This window comes from Enhydra lutris, unplaced genomic scaffold, assembly GCF_002288905.1.
Source record: "Enhydra lutris kenyoni isolate GAN:26980312 unplaced genomic scaffold, ASM228890v2 scaffoldscaffold17, whole genome shotgun sequence".
Taxonomy (NCBI): domain Eukaryota; kingdom Metazoa; phylum Chordata; class Mammalia; order Carnivora; family Mustelidae; genus Enhydra; species Enhydra lutris.
The window spans coordinates 36,785,812-36,803,913 of NW_019154101.1; the positions used below are offsets into that span (position 1 = coordinate 36,785,812).

The 18,102-nt window shown below is 41.4% G+C and overlaps 1 protein-coding gene across 1 annotated transcript in view; it reads left to right on the forward strand.

Annotated features, from left to right (window-relative positions):
* The window catches only part of LOC111147576 (phosphatase and actin regulator 2), a 111,352-nt gene that overhangs the window by 73,080 nt on the left and 20,170 nt on the right, over positions 1-18,102 (forward strand). Inside the window, exons 5-8 of the mRNA XM_022503686.1 lie at positions 4,595-5,129; positions 10,958-11,163; positions 12,569-12,725; positions 16,401-16,456. Of these exons, the coding sequence (XP_022359394.1) occupies positions 4,595-5,129; positions 10,958-11,163; positions 12,569-12,725; positions 16,401-16,456 (954 nt within the window). The remainder of the gene's footprint in view (positions 1-4,594; positions 5,130-10,957; positions 11,164-12,568; positions 12,726-16,400; positions 16,457-18,102) is intronic.

Genomic DNA, 18,102 nt, shown 5'->3' on the forward strand with positions numbered 1-18,102 from the left:
ATGGAGTCCAGTCACTGCTTCGCTGTCAGTCCTCCCGGCGTTATGCACAGTGCGCTGACCTGCTACTCTCAGCGTCCTTCAGTATTGTTAAATTTAAATTTAGCACTCCTGCCCAGGCCCATATCCAGCAGCCACTGATTCATGGCTGGTGTCGGCCCCTGACGGTGGATATTGACACTCGTCCTCAAATAACTTCATCACAGTAACTTGTGCGACCCTGTTTGATCACAGGAATGATTTGTGTACCCTGATAATGCACGCAGTTTGGCTTTTAGCTTGTGCACATTTGATCCTCTGTGCCCCTGACTGTGCTCTCCCTGCTATGGCACACCACGCTGGTTCCGAAGGGCCAAGCAGCCGTGTGTTTGTATCACTGTCACCATATGTCTTGCTCCTTCTGTTTATATGGTGTGTGTCTGTATCAGTCTGCTTCTGTTCACTTTCTCATTTGTAGAGAACACTGAAAACCACTCTGAAACACCGGCAGCTCCTGTTCCATCTCCTCCAGCTCTTCCTAAGCCTAAACCCAAACCTAAGCCCAAAAAAACACCTGTGCCTCCAAAAGGGGCTGCCGCCGGGGTCAGCCCCAAGGGTGACGAAGTGCCTCCTATTAAAAAAATTACCAAGGCGCCCGGTAAGCAGGCCCCCATCCCTCCACCCAAGCCAACAAGCCGAAACACGACCCGAGAGGCTGGTGAGTATGCCCCCTGGGGGCTGGAGTCTAGGGTGTTTGGCTCTGGGGTGGGGCTCATTGCTTTTTCTACTAACGGTGACCTTTTTGGTATCTTAGAATGTAGCACCAGTGGATTTCACTTGAGAATACCCAGGAGATTCCTTTGTTGTTGCCTCTACCGAAGGAAAGTCAACCAGTTGATTAGTTGACCTCATTATATTTGGGGTGAATAGACCTCTTTTATTCCAAGTATCCACTGTCTATCTAAGAACCAGTAGAAGGATTCAGGGTGTAGTGTGCTTGATGAATGCGATATGTGATCTGATATCACATTATTTACAATCGCCTGGCCTTCTGCCTATTGGAGTTTATGGGTGGCTCTTTGGCTTGGATTTTCCTCTAAAATATCTTAAGTTGCATATCAGAATATGACACATCATTGATATTTTTGCTGGATCTTAGTATCTTAAATCCTTCCGCATACATAGTTATTTCTCTACTGACAGATGTCAAAGAGTTCATATCACTCAGTCCAGCTCTCCCTCCACTTTCTACTGGAATCACAGCTTTTTCATCCACGTTGAAAGTCACATGCTTAGTGTTCACTGTCCACCTCATCCCCAGACTCCCATGTGTTATAAGGAATAACATCCTACAATGTAGTTAACAAGTCATTATTGTATGTCCCGGGGGTATGTTTGAGTGACCTACAAACAACATGTAATATCTGTCCAGCTTTCCTTCCAAATCAGATATGCTTAGTGCAGAGTGGAGCTCCCAGTCTTCTAGTCGTGTGGCATAAAGAAGCCTACCATGTCGTCCAACTGTAAAAAGACAATAATCAAAGTGTACATGCTGAATGACTTTTTCCATTCACATTCCCCCATGTTGTAGCAAACTATTTTTTCCGTAAAATCAGTATCAAAATCAGTAAGTTTCTTGCACTTGGCTACCAGGATATGCCTTCATGTTGATCCTTTTCCCTCCATCATTTATACCCACACTGCTCAGAAAATGGCTTACTTGATGGCATAGCAGACCGCCAAATGCAAATAGATGTTTCTTTGCCTGTGCTCCTCTCTTCGGCCTTTGACCTCGAGTGTCTGGTATCTTCTAATAAGCTCTGAAATGAAATGTCTGAGAACACTGTACTTATAGTGCCCACGGGCCATCTCCTCAGGTACCAGTGGCCCTGTGTCCATTTTTGTCGGCATCACTGTGTTTCCCGGAATGCCTAGCCGACCTGAGGAGCAGTGCTTGAAGTGAGACAGGCAGTGATCCACTTATTAAAGAAGAGCCCCAAACAATCACCCCATGCTTGGGCACTACACAGACTTGCTCACTTCGTCCTGCCCCATAGAGCAGTGGCTCACTATGGCCTTGCCTTGGACCCTCTCACTTCTCTCAGAAGAAAGCTGGTGATTAATGTCAGGGCAGCGGACAGCTTTCATGAGAGATTTTGAGTTACAGCCAGATGTTTTACTTGAAGGTTTATTTATGGGCCCACGATGTTCCTAGGAGAATTATACAGTCACATTATTATCTGTTGTATTAAATAAGGCCCCGCTGGCTGATGGTGTGAATAACAGTGTCTGTCTTCTCAGGCTGTCCCAGATAAACAGGGGTTTCATTGAGCTATACCAACAAGCCTGATGTGCAAGAATCCTTTTATCAAATATTGATAGTACTCCTTCAGACTCCAACTGATATTCCATTTTTTAATCATTTAGAACTTTCTACATTTTATTTGAATAATGTCCTTTGAGAAAAGTTACTTCAAAATGCAACTCATGATTTTTAGTCAGATGATTCAGTTCTTATAAAAGCTGTCAGTTAGGATTCTTCTTCAGTTCCTCAGTTAGTATAGACCCCTAGATAACCAGATGCCGGCTTAGCACATTCAGCTGCTTTGTGAGTGAAGTAAGGTCAAATCTCCTGTATTTTTTTTTTCTTTCTCATTGTTACACACTGTGTTAACAACGGAAGTATTTAACTGAGGAGAGGTGGCTTTACTTTTTTAATCCTGGCGTTAATTCAAGGTAGCTTAAGCAACATGGTTGATTTCAGCCAAGTCTTGTCATTTTAGAAGAAACTTAAAGTATCTAGAGAAGTGTGACTTGAAGCTCCACCCCAACCATTTAAAATATTTGTCTTTTTTTCTCAAGTCGAGCTGAAGTTAACTTTGCTGTTAGAAAAGAAAGAATTGTCTTAAAAAATATATATAATCCACATTAATATACATATGGGTGTGCGAAAGGGATTCTGTTCAATTTACATACAAAAGTAATTGAATGTGTTTAGGCATCAAATCCTTAGATCTTTGTTGTGAAAAAATAAATTTAGAATGGACTTAGATTGTAGAAGTATGCTGAATACCCTTTTCTTATTAGCAGGTGAAGATTGTTAGCTTGAAAGAAGTAATATGAGCAGTCCCAGACTTGGGATAGTATGAATTCCAGTTGTGTGTATCTAAAATTATAAAGGCCCCAAGCCATAAAGATATCCTTTAAGTCTGGATTTTGTCACCAAATGAGACTCACCCTTTTTTAGTATATCAGAGTTGATGAAGTCTTCTATCTCATTGTCTATTCCTTTATTCGTTCTTCACCTCTTGACCCTCCCCCAGCTGACTTCAGTAAAGGTAAGTTATCATAACGTGTGTTGTGGATTGGCTCCACCGTAATAACAAGGTATTTTGTAAGAGTTCTGTGGAGGATAGTTTAACCCCTCATGAAAAAGAGGGGGAACGTACAACATTACAACAGAAGAAGCAATTAGGAGAAATTTATAAATCATACAGGTCATGAAACAGAAGACATTCTCACAGGATTTTAAAGGTGTTTGCCAAAATGATATAAAGAACAGTTGCGCTTTTTTTTTTCCCCTGAAAATGGTTTGGTTGAAGGCAGTCCTACCCAAAAGCAGGCAAATACCTTCTAGTGGCCACAACCATTCTCTGATGAAGACCATCTAGGAACGGAAGTGCTAAGGAAGATTGGCTTTGTGAGGGTGTTTGTCCCACAAGATCTGAGAATGACACTCTTTCCCTTCAAATTATTCCAGGGCTACCCATGTAGACATTTTCTGTAAAAAAAATAATGACTTTTTCTGCCTTTTGATATTTTGTGGGTTTGGGTTTTTTAAATTTAAATTCAATTTAATGAACATGTAGTGTATTATTTTTTTCAGAGGTAGTTTAGTGATTCATCAGTCACATATCACACCCTGTTTGCATTACCTGAAGTGCGTTCCTTAATGCCCATCACCTAGTTGCCTTTTGATATTTTGAAGGGGACTTGTCTTTCTGATGTGGCCATGTGTTTTCTTTCTGCCCCATCGCCACTGTAGGTGGAGGTATGGGCTGGCATGTCAAGCTTCTTTCTCTGGAGCCATGGGGATAACTGGTTTAGAATTGAGTACCTTTGCCTTTGGTCCAGAAAGGAGGCACAGGGATATACCCTGGCCATTCTGAATATGGGCCACTCCATTCCCAAAAAGCATCATTGAACTTGGAGAATTTGTGATGAGCCCGACCTGGCACTCTAACCAGACAGCTGCTGTCTATCCTTTATACACTATGATGTCCCTTCTTTGGGGTACACAGGGACTCATTCAGATGACCTGTAAGACAGCAGCTGAGGACTTCCCCTTGGCTGGTGCAGCCAGAAAAACTAGAGGGACTCCTCAGTCTCCATAGGAGAGGACTCTTGTCCCTTACAGTTTTGCCTTCATCATCATTGGCTCCCTCCTAGATTCTGGGTAAGGAGGAGGCAGAAAATAAAACCATTATCCTTATTAGCCTATTTTCTTTTATTTGACAAATGTTAACATTTTAAAGGGAGCATCATAATTGACAGTTGCAACTCATTTGTTTGTTTAAAAGGCTTCTTTGACTTTTAACGCAAACTCTCTCTGTTTTAGCTGGTTCCTCTCATTCAAAAAAAACAACTGGGTCCAAAGCATCAGCTTCACCATCTACTTCCTCCACTTTGTCTCGTCCCAAAGCTTCAAAGGAGACACTTTCTAGCAAAACAGGGACAGTGGGAATCACAAAGGGCAAGAAAAAAACTGGCAAGCAGCCAACCTCTCGATTGTCCTCGGATGCAACCACGTCTGGCATGTGCGACCTTAAAGGAGAACCTTCTGAGATGAGGGTGGAGAGTCTCAAACCTGAGCAGACTGTCCCCGGGACCGAGGAGCAGACCACAGGCAAATCTAAGTCTGCAGTCCCCTCACCTCCTGTGGCTCCACCACCTTCTCCCCCCGCCCCTCCTCTTCCTCATGAGGAGCAGTGCACTGTTGCCTCAGACACTCCTGTTGTCCTGGTCAGTGATGGAGCTGACGTGCCCGTCCCTGCCTTAGACCCAAGTCAGCTTCTCTGGACCGAAGAGCCCACCAACAGAACCACTGTCTTCTCAGGCCCTGGCTTAAGTGTTAGCAGAGAAAATGCAAAATGGTGAGTCGGGGGCATAAACCCCATATTCCGTCTGTATCCCCTGTGCAACTGGGTGCTAAAGATCACTAAACCACTCTATTGGAAATGAACCTACTTGGTTTTGTTTTACAATTTAACCTAGTGATTGTTAGGTAAGCACCTATATCATCCAGCCTTTGGTTTTTCATAGCCTGCCTCAGGAATGTCATAGGCTACTGGAGAAGATGACATCAGTCCTGCTGGCGGGTACCACTTCAGATCTGTGGCTTTCGAGTAGATCAGAGCCTGTTTCATCAATGTTCAGCAATCCCTTTTCTTTTCCCTGGACAGTTCCCTTTTCTTTCCTTACAGTGGTTATTTTAAGTCTTTACTACTTGTGTCCAGATGGGTCACCCGTTCCTGCCTACCTTCATTACAACAAGTCATTTAGCCTTTTCTTTCTCTAAGAAAATAAAGACCAGTAGGAAAGAACTCTTGGATTCCATCCCTTTCCCCCCAGCTTCAGAGGGGCCCCCTTTCTTGCTTCCTCAATTCCCCACCCAACTCCACTGTTACCTTCTCTCTGACGCATTTCAGCACTCATGCAGACAGAATTGGTTGTCGCATCTACTCTATGCTGGCAACCCTTTTTTTCCTCTCCATGGGACAGAGCTAAGCGGCATATCTGTTTGCCTCTGCATCCCCAGCAACCAGTACAGAATCTGGTATGCCATAAACATGACATCATGCAGTTACCCAAGCCAGAAACCTGGGGTTCATCCTCACGGCTCTCATTCGTCTTCATTCCCTGCAGCTAATCCCTCACAAAGGCCTATCCATAAAGGCAAAAAAGACATACTAGCTCTTCTATCCCACAGATACAAAGGGAGAGCTGTCAGAGTATAGTAGACTTCTGGAGAAGTCTTAGGGTTCTTAAATCCAACCTTAAACCCAACCTCTCCTCTCCTGTTTCTAAGAATAAAACCAAAATTCACTCATTGTGATCATTTAATATTTTCTCTTTAAAAAAAAAAAAAAACGTCATGTTAGGCTTAAAAAATAGTACATTAATTAAGTTGACTTGGATCAAGAGATAATCATTAATTATTCAGTTGCTGATAATAATCACCTTCATTTATTGAATAGTTATTTAATGTCAGGAACTGTCAGTTATCATTAATTCACATAAGTCTTATGTGAAATATCTCTGTTTAATAGATGAGAAAACTGACACTGAGAGAGGGAAAATAGTTTGCCCTAGATTACCCAATTAGTAAGTAGCAAAGTTAGAATGCACGCTCAGAGCTGCATGGCAAATTCCATGCTCTAAGAAATTGTATGCATTTCCAAAGCACTTGCTTCTACTTCTGCAATTTCTTTCGTGTTCGTTTCTTGTTTTTTGTTTTTGTTTTTATCATTTTGAGCACCATGGTTTGAAGGAAAGCCAAGGAAAGATAAATGTTAAATTATAAATTATTTTACTTACTCGACACATTAGTAATCAATATGGGAGAAGACGTTGAAAGGAATGGCTATGATGTCCTTAACACCTCCAGCACATAGCAAATTACTTCATTTAATTACACTGTGGTTTTCCAGCACTGCATTGAACTCCAACCTTCAGAACTCAAAAATCATTCTTTCAGGAAATATTTCCTGCTTGCCTTCTATGTACTGGGCACTGCACTCAGCACCAAAGATACAGAAGTAAGCAAGATGGAACACCTGGCTGGCTCAGTCAGTTGAGCATCTGCCTTCGGCTCAGATCATGATTCTAGGGTCCTGGGATTGAGTCCCACATAAGGCTCCTTGCTCAGCAGGGAACTGTTTTTCTCCCTCTCCTTCTGCCTGCTGCTCCCCCTGCTTGTGCGCTCTCTCTCTCTCTCTATCAAATAAATAAAATCTTTTTTAAAAAAGTAAGCAAGACCAAGATATTATAGTTAAATTAGTTTTTACCAAAATAATATCCAACCTGCTCAGGAAGTACAAATGTTTAAGACAGGTCTGAATAGATTGAATATATAAGTTTATTATTTTGTATACTAAAGAACAAGATACAACAAGGTGATTCCTTAGATAGTCTTGGGCAGTGAGAGAGCGCATATCCCAGGGTGACTTGACTCTGTCCAGCCTGCTTCCTCAGACCTATAGGGAAGGGACTCTACTATGCAAAGCACTGTGCTGCACGAGGAGGGGGGCTTAATGTCAGTCTCCAGCCCAAGTACACACAGGATTGTCAGACAAAAGAGGCGAGCGTCTGTTCCCTATTTCCATGGGAACTATGATCAGAGAGCAAGCTTAGGACATCATTAGACATCGAGGTATTTATATATAGATTTTCCTATCACTCCAGATAAACATAATCCTTTCTTAGAAAAGGGCATTGAGATTTCCTTCTCTGTATGTTCTTCAAAGTTAAAATTTAAATTACAATTCATTCCACAGGAGTGGTTTGTTTGCTCTTGAGTTAATGAGCCTGGAATAAGTAGTCTCTCAAATTTTTTTTTTCCAAATTCTTTCTTCCGTTTTTAAGTAGATATTTCAGTTAGAATTTCTAGCTCTTAGTCACTTGCTTTACTTAGAACTTTCCCTCAGTTATGTTTAGTGAACGAATGTGTGAAAATCCTGTCATCTTATGAAGAGGCTTCTGTTTGGAATACAAATATCAAAACTTTAAAGAAGATAAGTGGCTATGTGTAAAAATATCTTCTTCTATTCACACATTGCAGGGTAGTAACCGTGTGGTAGATTTCTATTTATTGGCGGCTTCATTGGTATCATACAGGTCTGGGATAATTTAAGGCAGTCACTAAGCAGCCCATCTGGAGCCCATATCCACAGGGAACTTGACTGCGTTTAGTTCATTTCCACGAACACTTGAGTTCGCTGTTTTGTCGCGTGTACCCAACACATTTAGGGGGCAAATGAGAGACAAGTCATGAGTGGATAGACACAAATTTGGAGTATAATAATTTAATGTTAATTATCTATGTAATATGATATGACTATAACTTACAATGTCAAGTATAAAATACAATATAACATTTAATAGGTAGAATAAGAGTCTAAGTCTGGGTTCTAGACTGGACTTGATACCTTGTTTTGGGCAACACACCCATGGTCTTTTCAAGTTCCGTGAATTGTAACTTACCCATCCCCTTATACTGTAGAACAGATTAAGTCTGTAAATGTAGGCAGAAGTCTTTGAAAACTACAAAACATTATAAAGTACAGATGATGCCATTAAAATAATGATAGATACCATAATAAATTAGTGAGCAGTGACAGAAACAAATACCAAGGCTCAGCCCTGAAGTATCTCTTGTTCTGCTCTTCAGAACGTGTTACTAATTGCTACATCTAGTAAATGTGCTGTGGTCACCCACAGTACCAGGCTGGCTAAACAAGGGTGGCCTCCAGTGGCAATCAACCAAAAATCCGGACCATGGAAATCATGGTTCTCACACTATGGAAACAGTATGGTGGTTCCTCAAAAGATGAAACCTAGAATTACCATGGGACCCAGCAATTCTCCTTCTGTGTATATAGCCGAAAAAATTAAAAGTAGGTCCTTGAGTAGATAAGTGTACACCAGAGTCCTTAGCAGCAGTATTACAACAACCAACAGGTAGAAGCAGCCCAAATGTTCATCTACTGATGAGTAGATAAACAAAATGCGGCATATGACACGATAGGATATCATTCAGCCTTAAAAGAAATTCTGACGATGCCTGCTAAAGCATGGATGAACCTGGAAGACATGTTGGTAAAGTAAGTCAGACACAAAAGGTCAGATGTTCCATAATTTTGCTTCTGGAAAACACCTAAAATAGCAAAATTCATAGAGACAGAAAGTAAAATGGTAGTTTCCAGGGGCTAGGGGATGCGAACAGGGAGTTATTATTTAATGGGTCAGTCTCAGTTTGGGAAGATGAGAAGGTTCTAGAGATGGACGGTGGTGATGGTTGTACAATCGTGTAAATGTTCTGCCACTCGACTGTATGATTTAAAATGGTCAAAATGGCAAATTTTATGCTGTGCGTATTTTACTTAGTAAAAATAAATATAATGTGCCGTGCATAGTTTCCCCTTTGAAAACAAGAATTTTGGCTGTTGGATTTTTCTAATAAGTGCAAATTTTTTAGAGTGCTTGGACCAATAACCACAAAGTACAGTTTTTCAGTACTTCAGGTTCTGACGTTTACCTGTTTTTACTACTCAAAGAACTGTTTTTTGGTTTTTCAAGTTCATGGCAACAGCAAGCACATGGTTTGCATAAAACGGTCTTTTAGAAGTGTGATGTCCAAATTTGTATGCTTCTATTTATATCAGAAGACAATTTGGGGATTTTCTGAATCTTTTTTTTTTTTAATTTTTTTAATTATTATTTGAGTATAGTTGACACACATAGGCTTTTTTTTTTAAGATTTTATTTATTTATTTGCCAGAGAGAGAGAGAGAGAGAGAGAGCGAGCACAGGCAGGCTGAGTGGCAGCAGAGGCAGAGGGAGAAGCAGGCTCCCCGCCGAGCAAGGAGCCCGATGTGGGACTCAATCCCAGGATGCTGGGATCATGACCTGAGACGAAGGCAGCTGCTCAACCAACTGAGCCACCGAGGCGTCCTGGATTTTCTGAATCTTAAAATGAATATTACATTGTTTTTGATATGCTACGTTTTCGATACGTTTTCAGTGACATTTTTTCTTATTCTAGTCTGTGAAAATTGGCAGACTTTGTCTATTTATAGAAACTTTAAGCCAGAGACTCTTACCAAGCTAACTGATAGAAAATTATTGCATCCGTTCACATCACCTGTCTTGTAAAGAGTGCGTTTAACTTCGCCCTTTTCAATGTCACGTTACTAATATATTCCTATGAGAGGCAGTTTTACAAATGGAGAAACTAAAACACAGAGATGATACATGATTTTTTGACTTGACACACTGGCTATGATGAAAATAGGATTAATTCATGGGCGCCTGGGTGGCTCAGTGGGTTAAGCCGCTGCCTTCGGCTCAGGTCATGATCTCAGGGTCCTGGGATCGAGTCCCGCATCGGGCTCTCTGCTCAGCAAGAAGCCTGCTTCCTCCTCTCTCTCTCTCTCTCTCTCTCTCTCTCTGCCTGCCTCTCCGTCTACTTGTGATCTCTCTCTGTCAAATAAATAAATAAAATCTTAAAAAAAAAAAAAAGAAAATAGGATTAATTCATATATCAGCTAAAGAAGGTGTGTCTTTCTGTCACTCCTTTTCTAGGTGTTGGGCTGCAAATCACTATGAATCCCACTTGTCAAGGAGCTTTGAGGGCTGAGATGGCAGACAAGTGAATGGTGGTCGAGGTCCAGTGTGCTAAGTGCTCATAGAGTTGTCTTCAGGTCACCTTAAAGGCCGGTGGTGGGGCAAGGATCTAGATGGAAGGCCAGTGAAAGATTCCTGAAGAAGCTATGACTTTAGCTGAGGCTTGAAGGATAAGTAGGAGTTATAGGTACAGAATAAGGATAGACCAAGTCAAATATTCAGAAACCTCTAGTCCACTGTTCTTTCCACTGAGGCCCCATGGCTATGGAAAAATCAATCTGCAAAATATTGTTTTACCATATTCATGTACTAAATCATGTATCAATATCAGACATCATCTAGTCATTCCTTTTCATTTTGTAGATGAAGAATCTGAAACCTTGAGAATGAAGTCCTGCAGTAGTCCTCTTCCATTTCACTGTCCCTAGCTGCCTATGTTTGCTTTCTCCTTTTGCCAGCTTGAAAAATGCTCATGAAACTAGAGCTCCCTCTCATGGTGTTGGTGTTGTCCCGGAGGGCTGCTCTGAGCTTCACACCACCATCCCCCCACCCCCCTGTGTTGTTGTGCCTTTAACAGTTTTACAACCAAAGATGAGCCGGGAAAGGTAGCCCCTCAGCTGCTGACTCCTGGGCTGTTGGGAGAATCTTCAGAATCCTTCAGTGCCCCTGAGGACGAAGGCCAAAGGGAGTACCAGACCAATGACTCAGACTCTGATGGGCCTGTCTTGTACACTGATGACGACGACGATGAAGAGGATGAGGACGAGGACGGCAGTGGAGAAAGTAAGACTATTTTCCAGAGGTGGGGAGGAAAGTGGATGATGGACAGAAGCAGGTGCGTTTTGTAATGACAAAAGCCATTGGTGATCAAATAGCTGATGTTTTCTTTCCCCTCATCATATTGTTTTCTCGAATTAGGAATGTGTGTCCTAAAGTTTAGCTTTTGATGACAGACCTTTCCAGAAGCTGGTTCCACAGGGGCCAAGGGGTCAGGCCTTTGCCTATGAGGAGTCAGAGCTTTCAAATGACATAGATGTTTTCAGAATGATCGGAGATGGCCCTTCCAGTCAGATCTTTCTTTCTTTTCTTTTCTTTTTTTTTAAGAAATTATTTCTTTGTTCATGAGAGACAGAAAGAGAGAGAGGGTGAGAGAGGCAGAGGGAGAAGCAGGCTCCCCGAGGAGCAGGGAGCCCAATGCAGGACTCGATCCCAGGAGCCCGGAATTGTGACCTGAGCCAAGGGCAGACACTTAACTGACTGAGCCATCCAGGTGCCCCTGAGATCTTTCTTGAATAAAGAGCATAAACTCGGATTCACTGGATTACTTGTTGGAGGTGTTTGAGACTTCCACTCACTTTTATACTAGAGTTTAAAGGGGAGGGAAGAATGAGTCGAGAATGACAAATACCTTTGAAGAATCAAAAAAAAAATGATTATTCCACAATAGGTGAGATAGGATGCCTTTTAGGAAGGAATGAGATAGTAGTTAAGACATTTATTTATATATAACTTAGGGAACTGGAAAGTGCTTATTTTAAAAAATGTCTAAGCATCTTGACTTAAGAGTAATTCACTATGGAATTGAATGTATACATTGTGAAAAGTTGTTAATGATGAACCATCAGTTTGTCAAATTCCTTTTAGTTTGTACTGAACAGCAACAACAAAATCATTATCATCCACCTGGTGTTGACTATTCTCTGTTGAGGATTCTTGCTAACTAAGGATTAAAACATTGCTACCACAGGTAAACTTTTTCCAGCGTGATTTCTCAGTGAAGGAAAGGGGAAGACAAGAATTAACTGTACGGTATAAATTTAAAAAGCTATGTTTTTAAGACTTAGAAAAGAAAGTGTTACGCAATCAGTAATTTCCGTGACATGCCGTCTCAGCAAAATAAACTTCAAATATCACTTTCCAAATGATGAGGTGATATTTGCAAGTTTTTTCATGGTGCCCCAGCATTTTTCAGAACATTTTAAAAATAGTTCTTCAGTCTTTCGAAGTGAACTACATCCAACTCAAAACTTTTTTTTTCTTTTTTTCCCTGAGGTTAATTAAAATTCCACTCTTGCATGTGGATAAAGAATTTCGTCTGGACTCTGTTTAAAGTCCATGCCATGTGTAACCTGAGTATTGCTTGCTTAAAGCCCTTTTTTTCTGCATTTCTGCCTCTTCCAATCCTCAGGTGCTTTGGCAAGTAAAATACGACGGAGGGATACTCTTGCTATCAAACTTGGCAACAGACCGTCAAAAAAGGAACTAGAGGACAAAAACATCTTGCAGCGAACATCTGAAGAGGAGCGGCAGGAGATCCGACAGCAGATTGGAACCAAGCTCGTCAGGTAATGGCTCCAGTTTTCTCACAGCACTCACCAAATCATACTTCTCTCCCACCTTCTTGGCTAAGGGCACATGTGGCCTGTGTGGTTTTCCGAAGTTGGTCCTGAATGGTGAACCACTCAACTTTCCCTTTGGTCCAGCCATTCAGTGGCTTTGGTGTCACCAAAGTCTAAGCCAAGTGTCAACAACTTTTTCTATGAAGGACCAATTCGGAGGTGGTGTTGCAGCTACACCACTGTGTTAGTAACAGCATGAAGGGAGCCATGAACAACACATAGACCAATGGGTATGGTCGTGTTCCGATAAAACTTTATTCACCAAAATAGGCAACAGGCCAGATTTGGCCTGTAAGTCATAGTTTGCCCAACTCCTGGCCTAATCCATGGGCTCTCTGGCATGGCAAGTATCCTTTTTCCTGTGATCGCCATGAGGTTCTGCCCTGTGGGCTTAGAGTCTCTAGAAATACCAGTTAGCTTCAATGACCAGCTCCATCCAAGTCAGGTAACTGTAGCCCCCCTATCACAGCCTCCCCCTTTTAACTTCAAACAAGTGGTTATCTGATTTCACATTCTGCCTCCAGCAATTGGAGGGTTTCTGCTTTGGCCACCAGCAACTTTGGAGGTCCATCGACTTGGCAGGTTTAAGAGAAGTGAGTGCCAATGTTTGATGATCAGTTTAAGCATATTTAATAGTATTATCCATTTTGCTGACTTCTCTCACTCTGCGTAAACAACAGAGTGCATCAATTGGAAGAAGGGAGCAGTCTGGGATCCCGGGGCGGGATTTGGAAGTGGAAGAAATTCTTCTCCTTGCTTGGAAGTGGAAGACTTCTGTGACTGTGTTGGACCAGTGGGGTTGGTGTGGGGCTGGGGTTCCGGAGGCTCTTCTCTGCTTGACAAATGGGGCCAACCAGTGGCTTGTGGCGGGAAATGAGAAGCTGCACTGAAAGCCCTGGAGAGCCTGGATTGTAGCAGGCACATAATAGAATTAAATATTTTTATTAGTAATTTAAATCATTATATATCCCTTAAACAAGTAAAACATTTTAAACAAACCCAATATTGGCACCTTTGTTCAGTATTTCTGAAGAGCAACTTAACAATATGAAAAAAAGAAATCATAGAGCAGCCTCTTCCTTGACATGGTCATTCCATTTGAGAGACGATACTAGAAGAAAATAATCCAAAAGGGAAACAAAACCCATACACTTTACGAAGATGTTTATTTCAAGGCTATTTATAGCAGTGATGAATTAAAACAAACCAAGTGCTTGAAAACAGGGGACTGATAAAGGACATTGGGAGAAGCTGACATGGTGAACTAAGCATAGGGCAGTGGTTTTCTGACTGCCTCATCAAAGATTTCTTGGAGGCGATACTCAGGCTTCTGTGGGGCAACCCAGGCAGTGTGGGTGTGTTTGCGGTGGGACGGGAAGGACTCCTTCACCCCACTCTCAACCATCCACCCAGAACATCCTCTTCTGTCTGTTTTATATAGGGATTCTACCCCCAAGCTCCCAAAGTTTGAGAGCCTCTGTAAGTGTACACATAAACCATAGCCATTAAAATTTTTGAGTAGTTTTTAGTGTCAGAAATATGTACATTTTATAGAATTGTTTTCCTACAGATACTGTACATCTGATCACTGTCATTCAAAGATAAATCACCCGTAGTCCCTACCTCGGGGGACTCTGTGCATAGTGGAAGAGACAGAAAGAGATACTTCTTGGGGAGGTCAACTGAAAAGCGCAAACATGTAGATCAGGAGAACTAGGTATGAGGCTGTGCTCCAGCATTCATGAGCCCTTGATCTCAAGCAAGTGAATTAATCCCTCATTTCCTCATTTGCAAAATGGAAATGGGTTACTCCCTTGATGAATTGTTTTGAGGATCCACAGTAATGTAAATTAAGCACCTGGTACAGTGCCTGGGACTTTAAAAGTATGAGCTAACGAGAGCTATGATTATTGCCTTATCTTTATTATTACTTGTGTGATAAGTGCTCTGATAGGTGTGTGACCTGTGTGTGAGCGCTGCATAGGGCAGAGAACCAGGAGTTCAAAACTCACTCACAGGACAGGTCAGACACCCACCTTCAGGTTACTGTTTTAGTCATTTGTAAGATTTCAGTAGGCAGAGAAAGAGAGAAGGGTATTCCTGAAGGAGGAAACTCCATCGAAAAAAGGAGGACAATGTCTTTGGTAGAGGATACGGTGTATTTACAGGATTCATGGGTGGCCCCTCACCTGGCTGGGCTCCTAGCTTCCTGGATTCTTCTGTGGGCTCAGTTATGTAAGTTACTTTCAAGGTAGTTCTGGTGAAGATTAAACTTTAACAAACATTATAATGAGGTATTTAAAATATCATTGATTTCAGTTCTTCATACCATTTCTGCCACAGGCATAATGTTAGAATTGATAGTATCTTATATTAAGATTACCTTCATACATATGTTTACATGGCACAAACTCATCCTACATCCAGAAGGAATTTTACAACAGATCTGTGATTTATGATAAATTAATACTATAAACAAGATCAAGAAGAAAGTTATAAAGGGGTATTAGGTCATTCAGCTTTTGTGTAGAAAGAGTTAGCTACTAATCACAGATGAACCTGGCTTTTCTTGAAGGCAGATGGAAAGGGCCTATATATCTCAAATAACTCTATGTATATTACAAATCCATTTGAGGGGTGCCTGGGTGGCTCAGCTGGTTGAGCAACTGCCTTCAGCTCTGGTCATGATCCTGGAGTCCCGGGATTGAGTCTGGCATTGGGCTCCCTGCTCGGCAGGGAGTTCGCTTCTCGCTCTGACCCTCCCCCTCTCGTACTCTCTCTCTCATTCTCTCTCTCTCTCAAATAAAATCTTGAAAATACACACACACACACACACACACACACACACACACACAAATCCATTTGAGGTCACAAAAGCAGTATTTCACTTGAAACTCTGTGCCGTGTAGATCAGGCATCTTTTGAGTTAGTATGAACTCTCAAGCAGAAAACTTTCCTAGATTCTAACGATCTATGTATTACTTAGGGGTTGGGCTAAACTGTTCTAACAGAGACCAAGAAGTGCAGTAGTCCAAATAAGACACTTTCACGTGTTTATTTCCTTTTCGCAGAACAGTCCAGAGGTAAGTGGGCTGTATGGGGTGGGTAGGGAGCACTATTCCTTGCAGTCAGCCGGGCACCCATATTCTGTCCTTTTGCTCCGTGGATATTCTCATCTACATGGTCCAAGCTGGCTCACATGATCATGTTTAAGTTTTAGCCTGTGGAGGAAGGAAAGAAAAGGGAAGACACACTCAGTCATTTTAAGGGTAAAAGGCAAACGTTACAAATACCATTCTGCTCACATCCCACGGCAGGGACTTGGTCACAAAGCCACACCTTGCTGCCAGGGAGGCAGAAGTCTGTATTGGGAGCCACAGCTGTATCTCAGGAGGTTCTAGATCTAAAAGGAAGAAGGAGGGATGGATAATGGGGAATAGGCAGCGGCCTCAGCCACAATCTTTAGTCTCCAAACTAACAGAAAGGATAGTAACCTTAAAATAGATATGTGTTTCTCAAAATAGGAAAAAAATTAAGTTTTGTGTCTTTGTTATTTTATTTTGCATCTCCTGCCAAGGGGACCTTTTTTGTAACCTGTAGTATATCCTTTTATTGTCACAGGAGGCTTAGCCAGAGGCCCACGACTGAAGAGTTAGAACAAAGAAATATCCTAAAACGTGAGTATCTTATCTTTAAAATGATTCCTCATGTAACCATTAACAAGCTCCCTTTAGAGACAATCCTTTTATCAGTAGGAAACCTTAATATATTATTTACTATCCACAAGTAATGGAAATGGCCCATTTAGATCACATTTTTATATAATTTAAAAAACAATTTCTTGAAGTTTGTATTTTGTCTTATAGCTTTAAGCCTGGTATCCCCCAGGCCAGAGTCATGGTTGTGACAGTTGTTTTTAAGAGAGATGAGATACATTTCATATGTTCTTTTACCCAAATATTAAATAGAAGAAACTGCTCTAGTCTGCTTGCAAATAAATGTCAAAGAAAAGGCCAAAGAATCCACAAGGAAATAAATCAAACATTCCTATATTATTATTAATAATACAGTTTGTTGCCACATTTAACAAATGACTCAATTTAAAACAGAATTATGGTAAAAGAAATTTTTGAGTCCTTTTCATTTTCCTTTGTTATGATAACTCTGTTTCCCTCTTGAGTTATTTATAATTTCTCCACACTTAAGGAGTTCTCCATTCATTTTCCTGTTTTATTTTCCCATTCTGCTTTCCCCTCTGTTTTCTTTGACTTTCCTTCTTACTGGCTAGTCCAGTAGAACTTCACTGGAGTTCGTATGTTAAAGCTATAAAACCAGCAGAAGCGGTCTGAGCTTATGTAGTGTATCAATGTGGTTACCAACCACAGTGAGTTAAGTAATGGATATTTTTAAATTGAGCCTAGCTGCAGTTTTATATATATATATATTAGTGTTTTTTGTTTTCTGTTTTATATATTATTAACCCAGTTTCTAAAGAGCTTTTTATTGTACGAAATGTCAAAGAACAGAGAAAGGCAAAACCCCAGATACGATAGCAAGGAGCCATGGGCATGTGGGAAATCTTTCTCAGTCAAGCTCCTGGAGTCAAGCTGGCTTGTCTGGATGACCCCCACTCTTCAATCTGAGTTGTTTTCTTTCTCAAAGGAACAGAACATTTTTTTTTTTTTTAAAGATTTTATTTATTTATTTGACAGACAGAGATCACAAGTAGGCAGAGAGGCAGACAGAGAGAGAGGAAGGGAAGCAGGCTCCCCGCCGAGCAGAGAACCCGATGCGGGACTCGATCCCAGGACCCTGAGATCATGACCTGAGCCGAAGGCAGCGGCTTAACCCACTGAGCCACCCAGGCGCCCGGAACAGAACATTTTAATGGCTTGTTTATACTATAGTTGCTCTTCCTAAGACAACCCAACCATGAGGACTGAATAGTGAGGGGAGTTGCCAGTCTATGGGATTCTTTCCTTGGAATATTTTCGTCTGGCTCTTTGTGACCAAAAACTGGAGTAGAACCCAAGAAAGGACTGAAGTGGCCATCAGTGTGTAGAAGAGCCAGTATGGAGATGGAAAAAGTCACGGTGAGAAAGAAAAGAAAGTTGTGTTTTAGAGTTCTGAGGAAGAATGAAAGCAACGTTGAATTTTGACAACACAAAACCAAGAAAGTTCAAGGCTTTTGATAATAGGTTCCTGGAAAATATATGTTGAATTAAACTTTAGGTAAGCTCAAGGGCAGACCATAAGCTCCTAGCACACAAAGATTGTGTCTTATTGGATGCCTGATGCAATACCTAGGAAAAAAGGGAAGAGC